Source organism: Limulus polyphemus, unplaced genomic scaffold, assembly GCF_000517525.1.
Source record: "Limulus polyphemus unplaced genomic scaffold, Limulus_polyphemus-2.1.2 Scaffold299, whole genome shotgun sequence".
NCBI classification, from domain to species: domain Eukaryota; kingdom Metazoa; phylum Arthropoda; class Merostomata; order Xiphosura; family Limulidae; genus Limulus; species Limulus polyphemus.
Genome location: NW_013665909.1, coordinates 423,747 through 435,290, shown reverse-complemented (window position 1 = coordinate 435,290; position 11,544 = coordinate 423,747). Strand labels below are relative to the sequence as shown.

General features: G+C 34.5%; 1 protein-coding gene across 1 annotated transcript in view; it reads right to left on the bottom strand.

The window, feature by feature from the left end:
* The window catches only part of LOC106457167 (metabotropic glutamate receptor 3-like), a 42,530-nt gene that overhangs the window by 6,696 nt on the left and 24,290 nt on the right, over positions 1-11,544 (bottom strand). Inside the window, exons 5-8 of the mRNA XM_022383014.1 lie at positions 10,815-11,011; positions 9,446-9,982; positions 6,672-6,791; positions 3,290-4,444 (exon numbers count right to left, since the gene is read on the bottom strand). Coding sequence (XP_022238722.1) covers positions 3,290-4,444; positions 6,672-6,791; positions 9,446-9,982; positions 10,815-11,011 — 2,009 coding nt within the window. The remainder of the gene's footprint in view (positions 1-3,289; positions 4,445-6,671; positions 6,792-9,445; positions 9,983-10,814; positions 11,012-11,544) is intronic.

The window sequence follows — 11,544 nt, the reverse complement described above, 5'->3', positions numbered from 1 at the left end:
ATAAAATAGCTGATTAGTGAGACACGGTGAAATAAGTAGCGTCAGTAGAATAGCTGACTAGTGAGACACGGTGAAATAAGTAGCGTCAGTAGAATAGCTGACTAGTGAGACACGGTGAAATAAGTACTGCCAGTAGAATAGCTGACTAGTGAGACACGGTGAAATAAGTAGCGCCAGTAAACAACACAGAGAAAAGGTAACAAAGAACTTTAATATTCCTTAGATTACTACAGAATAAAGATTGAATAAAAATGGATAGACTGATAAGTCTATAAAAGTACAAGGTAGGATACTATTAGCTGTCATTCAGCTGCTAGCTGAGAGTTTATACAATGACTTCTTGCTGAGCTGTAACCCCTTAAAGACAAGTAACAGTTTCATTCAAAAAGAAGCTGCTGGCTAAGCTGCTAATTAAGCTGTAATCATTTAATGATAAAAAGCTGCTAGCTGTCTGTGAGAAGAAACTGTTAGCTTTCACTTAACAGGACATATTTGCTAGTTGTCATTCAGTGGTAAAAAGCAAGGGACAGTTTAATAAAATGAGGTCAAAATGGAGCATTTTATTAGTTTACTCTTAACGCGTGTACTGTCAAGATAGAAGAATATTAAATTATAATTCTAGACGAAAGGGGGTCTGGTATATATACATTTCTACAAACAGTTAAATGGGAAAGACTGTATTGATAAGTTGTTTTTCTACCAAGCGAACATCTGAGCTGAAATTGAAGTATATTTTAAGGGCACTATTTATTCACTAAATATTGTGAGTAAATCAGTTAATAAGCTTATATGAAATTAATTTTGAAGATGCTCCCTTTTGGAAGTTGATTATGCATTCACATTTGGAAGATATATTTCTGATCAATCGACGGACAACATAATGGAAGATCCTGTCTTACACCTTCGACAATGCAACGACAAGCTTTTTGACATCAGGTTGGTCTGGGCATTAACCTGGTGTATACATTATGGCCTTGATATACATATACTAGTATTCAGGTTGTATGACACAGAGCATGATCCTACACCAAGATCTGATTACACTCGCAGAGTTGGTATATGGGGGTCCAATACAACATTAGTATTTGATTCAACAGCAGACTCGTCACATGGAAACCCCATAGCATATGTTAGTCTATTCATACTGATGTATCTTTACACCATAACTGAACAACCATCGTTAGCAGTAATAAAACCCAACTGATAATTTCATTTAATATAATCATTATGGGTTTTAACTTTTTGGTGGATTGATTTATGACACTTATTTCTAGTTAATGTGTTATACAGAATTGTCTCCGTTCATTTATAAGTTGCCTTTTTAAATATTATTTTTTTTACTGCTGATTCATACAGTTGTTTTAATTTCGATCTGGAGTTCTTAATTTATTTGTCCGTTCTTAAGCACAAAGTTATGCAATGAGCTATCTGTTCTTTGTCCAACACGGATATCGAAACTCGACTTTTAGCTATATAAGCCTCCAGACTAACCGCTGAGCCACTGCGGGGCTCGAAGTTCTTAATAATTTCATTAATCATATCATTCATCTCTGGTTTTGGAGATCCATAGGTAAAAACATGAAATCTTGGCCCATCTGTGGAGAAACAGAGGAACCTAGTACGGTTGCTGCCAACTCTGTTGGCCCCAACAGAATTCGAAACGGGCTGTGTTATTTGATGCAGTGAATTGCAGGTCGTTTCGGCAAATGAGTAAAATCAGTTTCTTACCGCTTGGTCACTTTTAATCACTTCATTTCCTGCCCTGAAGTCACATGTTGAGTCCATAAGCAGTGAATTGGCGATACTTTATGCTATGGCCAAGTTGTGATCATTATATGTGGTGTAAGTAACTTTGCACGAATACATCCAGGTTGGGATACATACACCAGAAACAAAATGTCTGATTTGCAAATTTGCCAATATGAATTTGAAGGATGCATGCATACAAGAAGCCGTATCTTGTTGTTCATTTTCTATCAATTAAACATCATTGATAGTCTGCTATTCCGCACGCTAGTTAGTATCACTATAACCAAAATTGAGGCGATTACCAAAACAGCAAATCACGTTAATTGAGTGTGAAATTAGAGTATTATCTTTTCAGGACGGGTAGTTGCAAATTGCGCCAAAACGGCCGTGCATTTTCTCACAGAGCACGTGAATTTCATACACAGTTAAGGATATCCCGATTACTATAATTTTTCTAGTCGTATGAAATACATGCCGTTGTAATTTTGATAAAGTGTATTAAAAATTCAAAATAATTAGAAATATATAGATTTAAAAATTATAAATATTAATTTTCATTCAACAACACTGCAACAGCATAGTTTGGATGGGTATGATTCAATAAGAACTTGTCATTAAAAATAGATGAGGGCTCGGCATGGCCATGTGGTTAGGGCGCTTGACTCGCAATCTGAGGGTCGCGGGTTTGAATCCCCGTCCTACCAAACATTCTCGCCCTTTCAATCGTGGGGGCGTCACAATGTGACGGTCAATCACACTATTTGTTGGTAAAAGAGTAACCCAAGGGTTGGCGGTGGGTGGTGAGGACTAGCTGTCTTCCCGCTAGTCTTTCATGCTAAATTAGGGATGGCTAGCGCAGATAACCCTCCTGTATCTTTTCTCGAAATTCAAAACAAACTAAACCAAGCCAAAAATATATGAACAACGAAACAACAATAAAAATAACTGAGATCCAAAGAAATATTACGAAAGAAAATAATTTAAACACAGAAACGATGAACTTTAAAAATAAATTACGTTATTTGATTAAAAGTGTCTATAAAATTGAATATCACGGTAAACAGTCCAGTCATATGGTTGGTTGTTTCGGATACTTGCGCACTTGACACACTAGAGGGAAGGCAGATAGTCAACAACACCCACAGTCAACTGTTGAGTTACTCTAGTGGAATAGTAGGATGTGACTGTCACTCTTATAACGAACTCACGGCCTCACAGTGTAGAGCGTGAAATATTCTTCAGCAACAGGACGTAAACTGTCGACTCATGGATGCCTCGACCGGCATGGGACATTACTCGAAACAAAGTTATCGTAATATGGAATTTATAAGTATAATCCAAAAACAAGTATACATAGCATGTAAATGGCATCATAAACTAAAATTTATTAAGATAAATGATTTAAATATGGTAAAACATGTTAAAATAAATTATATTTTTACAATAGAAATAACAGGTAGAACATAAAAAATGAAAACATCATAAATGTATTAAAATTTATATTAAACTAAAAAAAATACAAAAGAATACGAAGGTTTACCTCCATTTATAAGAAGTGTTGGCGCCAACTGTCCACATGATGAACTTTGTCCATGACTAGTGCTCTTATTATGGGGAGACATGACGGTCTCTTTGGTGTTCTTTTCTGGTCTCAGTAAGGCGATGTAAACCTTGGGAGCAAAGAGACAAGCCAACTGGACACTACTACTTAAACTGAACAAGAAGCTGAGGGTGACTGCTCTGATGGTGGTGCTGGTGCTCAGAACAAACAAGGGAAGGAACGCCAGCCAAATAACACAAGTTGTGTAGTTTGTAAACGTCAAGTAGCGAGCTTCGTTGAATCCATCTGGGCACTTTCTTGTTTTGAAGGCATAGACAGTACAGAAGCCAATCAGAATAAATGGATAAATGAGGCCAACTAGGTAAGAGACCTTGTCAGAACCATTGCAAATTAAAATGTTTTCCTGTCGAGTTGGATAGATGTAACTAACTGTTGGTTGGTCGTACAACAACCAGACGATAGTAATAACCACTTCTATTGAGACCAAGATAGTGGTGATTACTAGTTGAGAACGTGGACTGGTATAACGAGGCTTTTGACATGGTCTCTGGCTACGTTGATTAAATATTCTTGCAATCCGATTGGTTTTGGTAACAATAGAAGCATAACACAGTGTATAGCAAAATCCCAAGAAGAAACGTGTAAGACCACAAGACAAGGGTGTCGGTTTAGCCACAATAACAAAAGTCATACTATAAGAAAGGAAGATACCAAACAGCAAAAGATAACTAAGCTCCCTTCCAGCAGCTTTGATAATTGGTGTATCTCCATTTGCCCAGAACACCAAAGCCATAAAAATGGTCGCTAGAATACCAAGTCCAGCAAACCCCATTGTTCCAATCGCCCAAGGATTGGTGAAGTTCAAGAACTCTTCTGGAATTGGCAAACAATAAGCTTTTGAAGCACTAGGTAAAGTTCCCCAAGGACAGTCCCTACAGGTATATTCATTCTTGAGGTATTGGTACTCTGCACAATCTGTGCACAACCAGCAACAGGTGTCGCCTTCTCTCTGTAGCTTTCTTTGCCCTAGATGACACGGTTCACTGCAGAAAGAGCGTGGAAACTCTGGTTCTTCTTGTTTAAACCTCAGTTCATTCTCGTGTAACTCGAGACTCACTTCCCCTTCTTCTCCTACTTCAGGACGCAAAAAAGTTAACGCTTTATCAATAAGACATACATGGGTTAGTATGGTGTTAGCAAGGATAGTATAAAAAAGGAGAACAGGGTGCATAATAACATAAGCAATTTAAAGATCTAGCTTAAAGACTAAAGCATTTTTAATATTACCTTTCTGGGGCATCTGAATCTTTAGAAATTTGAATAATATATTTTGGTGCGTTTTCTTTTTTAATAATATCTTTATACACACATGTTGTCATTAATTCAATTATTAATAATTTATCTTGAAGTTAGAATACGCTAAATCTTTACGTTTTTTCTTATATTTGAAACTAGATTACTAAGATTATGTTTATATAATTAATTCACAAAAGACAAGTCGAGTCTTCTCAGAGGAATGTGTGTGTTTTATCTTTTTCCTATTTTTTAATGGAAATAGGTTTAAAGGAAATTAATTACTTAATACTACAAACTTAATAGGAAATACATTTATAAAAAGCTTAACTAGATTACTTTGAAGATAATTATAATTCAGTAAATAACACACATATTTAGGACTGAACAAGGAATTTAAAACACGAAACCCACAATATCTGCCCAGACGGAGGTAATCTTCTTATTTGAAATGAACGTCGTTATGTAACTTTAAGGGTACAGTTAATTTTTAGTTACTATATGAAAATTACAGCAGATAATGGAGCTTTCCGGAAGGAGCTAAAAGTATATGAAACACCATTCATTATTTTGTAATGTTCAATAAAATTCAAATTATCTTTTTTTTCTGTTTAGTAATTTAGAAGATACAATAGTCTCCTTCGGTTAATAAAAAAATTAAAGAATAACTCTAGCTTCTGATTGCTTGAACTCACTACATTATGTAATATCCTATTGGCTCAAATATTTTGCTATATCTGTCGTATCTGTGAAACAGCATGCAGAAACAGAAGCGTAGAAAACTCGTATATAACATGCATCAGATAAATGTTATATTTAAGTTTTACATGCATTAGCTTGTTAGAAAAGGTCAGCTTTTTCTACTGCACAGGTTCAAGTAATTTCTTAAGTTGATTTTTGTTAAGCCGTTAAATGTAGTGTCATTAGGAAATAATAAATCACTACTTAATTTGATTAATTCATCAAGAGGAATGTTAGTGTATAAGGACTTAATATAAAAACCATAAAATTTGATCAATCTGTATACATCACCAGTTTTGATATTAAGTTCTTCTACACTAACATTTCGCTTGATGAAGTAATTAAGTAACGTTGTGATTTATTATTTCCTGATGCACAGATTTCAGATCTGTCAAATAGCGGAAACAAAATCATAAAAAACTTGTTTATAGCATGCAACATATATTTCTTATACATCCATTTTCCGTGAGATAACTTGTTGGAAAATATTATCTTTTTCTTATATCCAGGTTTCATTTTTGGATGTTTACTGTCTTTTAACAGTGGTTATTTCATTAGAGTATTTCAGGTATATGTTTCTACTTATTAATGCTAATCTTATTTCTTGTGTTTAAACGTCTAACTGCCAATAAACGTTATTAGAACAGCTTCTCTTTGTATCACTTACTTCTAGACATCACAGAACTTACTATACTACACAGAAAGTTTATCTGAACATGTTGATGAATATGACAAATAGCACTAAAAGAAAAGTCATTAAAGTGTAAGTTACTTATAAAACACATTAAAACATGACTTATTTTAACATATAAAAGATATTTCTAGCTTTAGGAAATATCAGAGGAAAATTTAGAAACATATTCATTAACCCAAAGTAATATTCTTTATGTAGTATATTCATCTGAGTTATTTACAATATCCTATAACATTCACATTTCAAGTGATTACACTTACATGAGCTTTTAAGGTATATTTTCAATAATTTATGTTTAGAATGTCCTAAACTAACTATATCTCAATTCTATACATATAGAAGTGTATTTATATAACATCATATTGATTACACTTATTAAAACACAGAACGTAATTATTATTCAAAACGTGATAACAAGAACAAGCATATATTTATTATAAATCCATTCCGGAATGGAACGAATAAATGTCATAGTTTTATGGGGATTGTTTCTTGGATATTTCAGTGAAGAACTACGGTTCATGTATTGTCATTAATAACTATTAATAGCATACTTCTGCATAACAGAATAACATTTCTAGTATTACAGTAACTAGACCGGATGTTTGGTCACGTATTTTAGCCAACACTTACGAATATAATGCCCGACATTAGTCCACGTGTAGCTGTCTGACCTGTTCTGGAAGTTTATGATACTATATCTGGGAGGAGCATCACCACTCGGAAGAAAGCCGAACGTTTTCCCATTTTCATCTAAACATTCGAAAAATAAAAAATAAAAACAAACAACAACAATAATAATACAACAAAACTTCAGTGTCAATAAAGACTAATGTTAAAAAATAACACGATACTCAACATAACTACAAAAAGGTAATACGTAATAAGGGAGAAAAAACTATCATATGTTACTTATACCATCAAATGAACGTATTATATTGTTCAAAAATCGTCCTCCGCACTTTGAGGTTTTTGGTGTGTTATAAAAGTGAAAGTCAAATAAATCCTAAGAGTTGGCGGTAGGTGATGTTGATTACTTGCGTTTATTCTACTCAATAAGTTTAAAACTAGGGACAAATAGCGCATATAGCTCTCGTGTAACTTGCGAAAAAAAAATCTAAACAACAGGAACAACTTACACAAAGCTTAGCAGAAATTACTGACTATATCTTGGTTTTGTATTTATTAATTTTTTTCATGTCTATTTTAACAAGAAAACAACAACTTTATTTTAGGTTTTATGGCCACATAGACATTCAATAAACAATCTAAGTAAAACATACGTAAAATGAAAGTCAAACGAACAACTTGGATATTTAATCTTAAATTAGATGTTTTGATTTTTTATGACCAAAATCCCCCCAAAAAAAGAAGACTGAAGAGCTGAGAAAATCAATGTAAGTCATTGATATCTAGTAGACCTTAAATATTTGTACATCTAAATAATACATTTATAGAAAATACTCTTGGCCGACTTCTATACATTTACCATATTTAAAGATCAACTAACGGAACGTGTATTAATAACCAGAAAAAGAGTGAACATTTTTCTGGGCATTCAAGAAACCAAACTTTATAACATTTCAACTATAAATTACTGTCATGTTTCAAATGTGGCTTCAACCACACGTTATTATTTGTTTGTAGAAATAAAGAACTTGAATAGAAGTCTGGCGGAAAAATAAGTAAAATAAAACAGTGTGATTTACATTTATAGTAAGTCTTAACCGATGCACATAAAATAAGTCATATCCTAATCAAAGAATTGTGTAAACATATATAATAAATCGCAATCCAGTCAAACAGTCATTGTTTATTTGTTTTCGGATATTTGCGCAAAACTGCACTATCTATTTTACTCGTCCATAATTTTGAACTGATATACTGGAAGTAAGACGGTTGCTTAGCATACTTCACTGCTAACTGTTGGGCTATTGTTATCAAATATTGGAATTTGACCATCACTCTTATAATGGCCTCACAGTCCCAAAGTGTGGAGCCCGATTTTATGGGAATGGGACGTGAACCATGGACTCTCGGATGAACAGTCCGGCACACTAATTACTACAGCAAGCCAGGCCTTCGAACAATAATTGAAAAATACAATATCATAAAAAAAAGGTTCTAGGGAAAGTAAATAGCTTGAAGAATATCAGTTACGTTTTAGGCTTAATCTGTAGTGCTTACAGACTACAACCCTAAAAAATGGGTCTCGATTCCTTGTGGTGGAAAAAGTGTCAAAAAAAAAAACCACTGTGTAGCTTTGCACATAGAAAACACCAACAGAAAAATTGTCCCCGGTGGTACAGCGGCAAGTCTGTGAGCTTATAACGCCAAAAATCGGATTTCGATACTCTCGGTGGGCAGAGTTTATTGGTACTTTGGGGCTTAACACCAAACTAAAACTTCCAAAAAATTTGTCTGAAGAATATACAGGGTGATTATAAATTATTGGATCCTTTCTTAATTGAATTACATATATAAGAACCACACTAGATTGTGGGAGACTGATGTCTCAAGTTCTTTCCCACTAGTTTAGTTGAGAGTATATGGAAGAAATGAATTCGGGCACGCAACGCAATGGCCACGATTACTCCGGAGATTCTGGCACGTATGTGGGCGGAGATTGATTATCGCCTGAACATCCTTCGAGCCTCGAACGTTGTCCATGCCGAGGTATACTTACGGCGCCGCCACCAGCTATGGAGAAATCTAAGGCATTAGCTTCCATTATATTGTAAATAGCAATTGTTTATCTTCTGTAGTTCTCATTCTATTTAACTGACAAACTGGTTCCATAATTTATGGGCACACTGTAGAATCTCCATGTAAATATCTGGAAGTTAATCTAGAAAAAGGAACAAATATATTCGTCAACTTTCCTATTTGAAAGTACATTTGCATTGTATGAACTTCATTGAAAATACATTTGCATTGTATGAACTTCATTGAAAATACATTTGCATTGTATGAACTTCATTGAAAATACATTTGCATTGTATGAACTTCATTGAAAGTACATTTGCATTGTATGAACTTCATTGAAAATACATTTGCATTGTATGAACTTCATTGAAAATACATTTTCACTGTATGAACTTCATTGAAAATATACATTTCATAAAAATGTAGTTAAATGTTATATGAATATTAACTCTAGGATAGTTTGTTTGTTTATAATTAAGCAGAAAGTTACACAATGGGCTATCTGTACTCTGCCCACCAAGGGTATCGAAACCCGGATTCTAGCGTTATAAGTCCTCAGACATACCGCTGTGCCACTGGTGGGGGGGGGGGCTCTGGGATAGTGCACAAGGTTTCTAAAGTCATAATTAGTCTTTCATTGTTCAGTATCTACCAGACGGCTAAAATACAACGAAAGTTTCAAAGTAAACAACAAAAATTACCTGTAAATCTTACGTATTGAAGATACTTTTTCAGCACTGCACCTTCTATCCGTTTCATAGATTCACAAAGACCTTCTTTACCGCCACATTTGTCCTTGTGCATATCGTGCAGCGCATGCGCAAAGGCATAAGCAGCGTCCCGCACGAAGTGTAAAGCCGGAGTTTGTGTGTACCCGTTATCCTGCGATATCCTTTTGTTACGAGAGCACCAGTGCTGATACTTGTTACTCCATTTTGTGTCTTGCAAAGCTTGATATTGACATTGGAAGTGCTCCTCCCAGAATTCAACAAACCAGGGATTGTCCTTGTTGTTCTCTGGAGTCAGGCTGGTAAAGTACTGGTCGAACCCGCTTAGAGACCGCACCAGTGGAGAAATTGTTATGGCCCCTTCCAAAACTTCCTCGTTGTTTTCGACGACACTATTTCGTCCACTCCAGCCATCGCTCCCGATCCACAAGAATCGTTTGGTGATCCCTAATCTTGTAGCTGCTGTCATAATATTTCTTGTTGTACGTTTATCGGCAAACACCACGACCACTACAATTATAAGATGATGTTGCTTAGCATTTAGAAATTACACATCTATCTCGCTAGAGGAAATACTAGAAATACTTTAATAATGGCGGAGCTTTTCAGTTAAACATTTATTCTTCAGCGAAAGAGCTCTAAATATTACATAACTAAGCCATTCGAGTGTAGAACTATATATAACGGTGTATTACATGAAATCACAACATAAATTACAAACATCAGAAGAAAGCTATATATAAATTAGGACTCGTGTAACAGCGATACTCTTCTGCGAATAAACACACTTTACATCATACTTGCTTCAGGGAATTATTTACAACTCAAAATAAATATATTTATTTCTCTATAGTTAGTGTACTTAGAGCTCGTTTTATAATTAATTGTGTAAAGCGTCACAGTCTCTAGTTAATAAGTCACGTGTGAAAATGAGGATCTTTGTGATCTTTCAATGGAATTACTTTGCTGACGCAATTGTCGCAAAAAAGCATTGTATTAAAGTAACGCGTGACATATTCTGATTACCTGTTTAGTTCTTCATCCAAACAGTAGTTCACAGTTTTGGGTTTGTTTTAGATTTCAAAAGTTTTAAACTAAGCAAACAGCAATTTCCCGAATAGAAATTACAACCAAAAATTATTTATTTGTGACTAATAAAAAATAAATATATTACAATATTAAGTAAGATGTAATTCATACTGCGAAAGAGTTATTAGATGTAATAATCTTGAATATTATAAACATATATACAAGTTATCTTGAAATATAGAAAACCTATAGAAAATAAATAGAAATAAGGACTTGTCCTCTTCCCAAATTATTATTGATGTTTGTGGCCTACCTCTGGCGTTCGTTTTCTGTCTGAGATTTCGAATAACTATGTCGTAATCGTGGTCAGTGAAGTGGTCAATGTTGATGCTCTGAGGATTGGAAAAACAGATATTGTATGCCGGTGCCAAGTCTTGTAATTTTTCATAGCCCTTGTTACCATAGTCGGTGTTGGAGTAAACAATGGAGACGTAGGTCCACCTATACTTCCTAGATAGAGGAGAGTATCAAAGGTGTAATTGCATACGGAGAAGAATTGTACACTTTTATGACGTTAAGGTGATTCATTAAGGTGATGTGAAAACGTGTATTTTTTTGCATTTTGCTTATATTAAATATAACGTATTTCATTTGTTAGAATATAAAAGTTTAGTAGGGAAACTATATAGAACAAACTCAAAGTTTTAAACACACTAGGATCAGACATGGAAAACAATTATATATACACAGCGTGGTCACAAGTAAAAAGACGCCACCTTTTCAGAAACAAATGAAAATGTTCAGTCATATTCACATGAATTGATATATTTATAATTTAATTAATATCTAGTAGATCTTCCTTTCGCTTCGTGGAGTTCGTTGATCCTTTGGGGCATCGTGAGAATCATCTCGTCAATTTGAGATTGTGGGATTTTCGCCCACTCTTGCTTAAAAACTTGAAGTAGCTCGCTCTTCGAAGTTGGTTTTTTTTTGGTTGTTTCTTGACTTGCCGGTCGAGTATGGCCCAAAGGTTTTCGATGGGG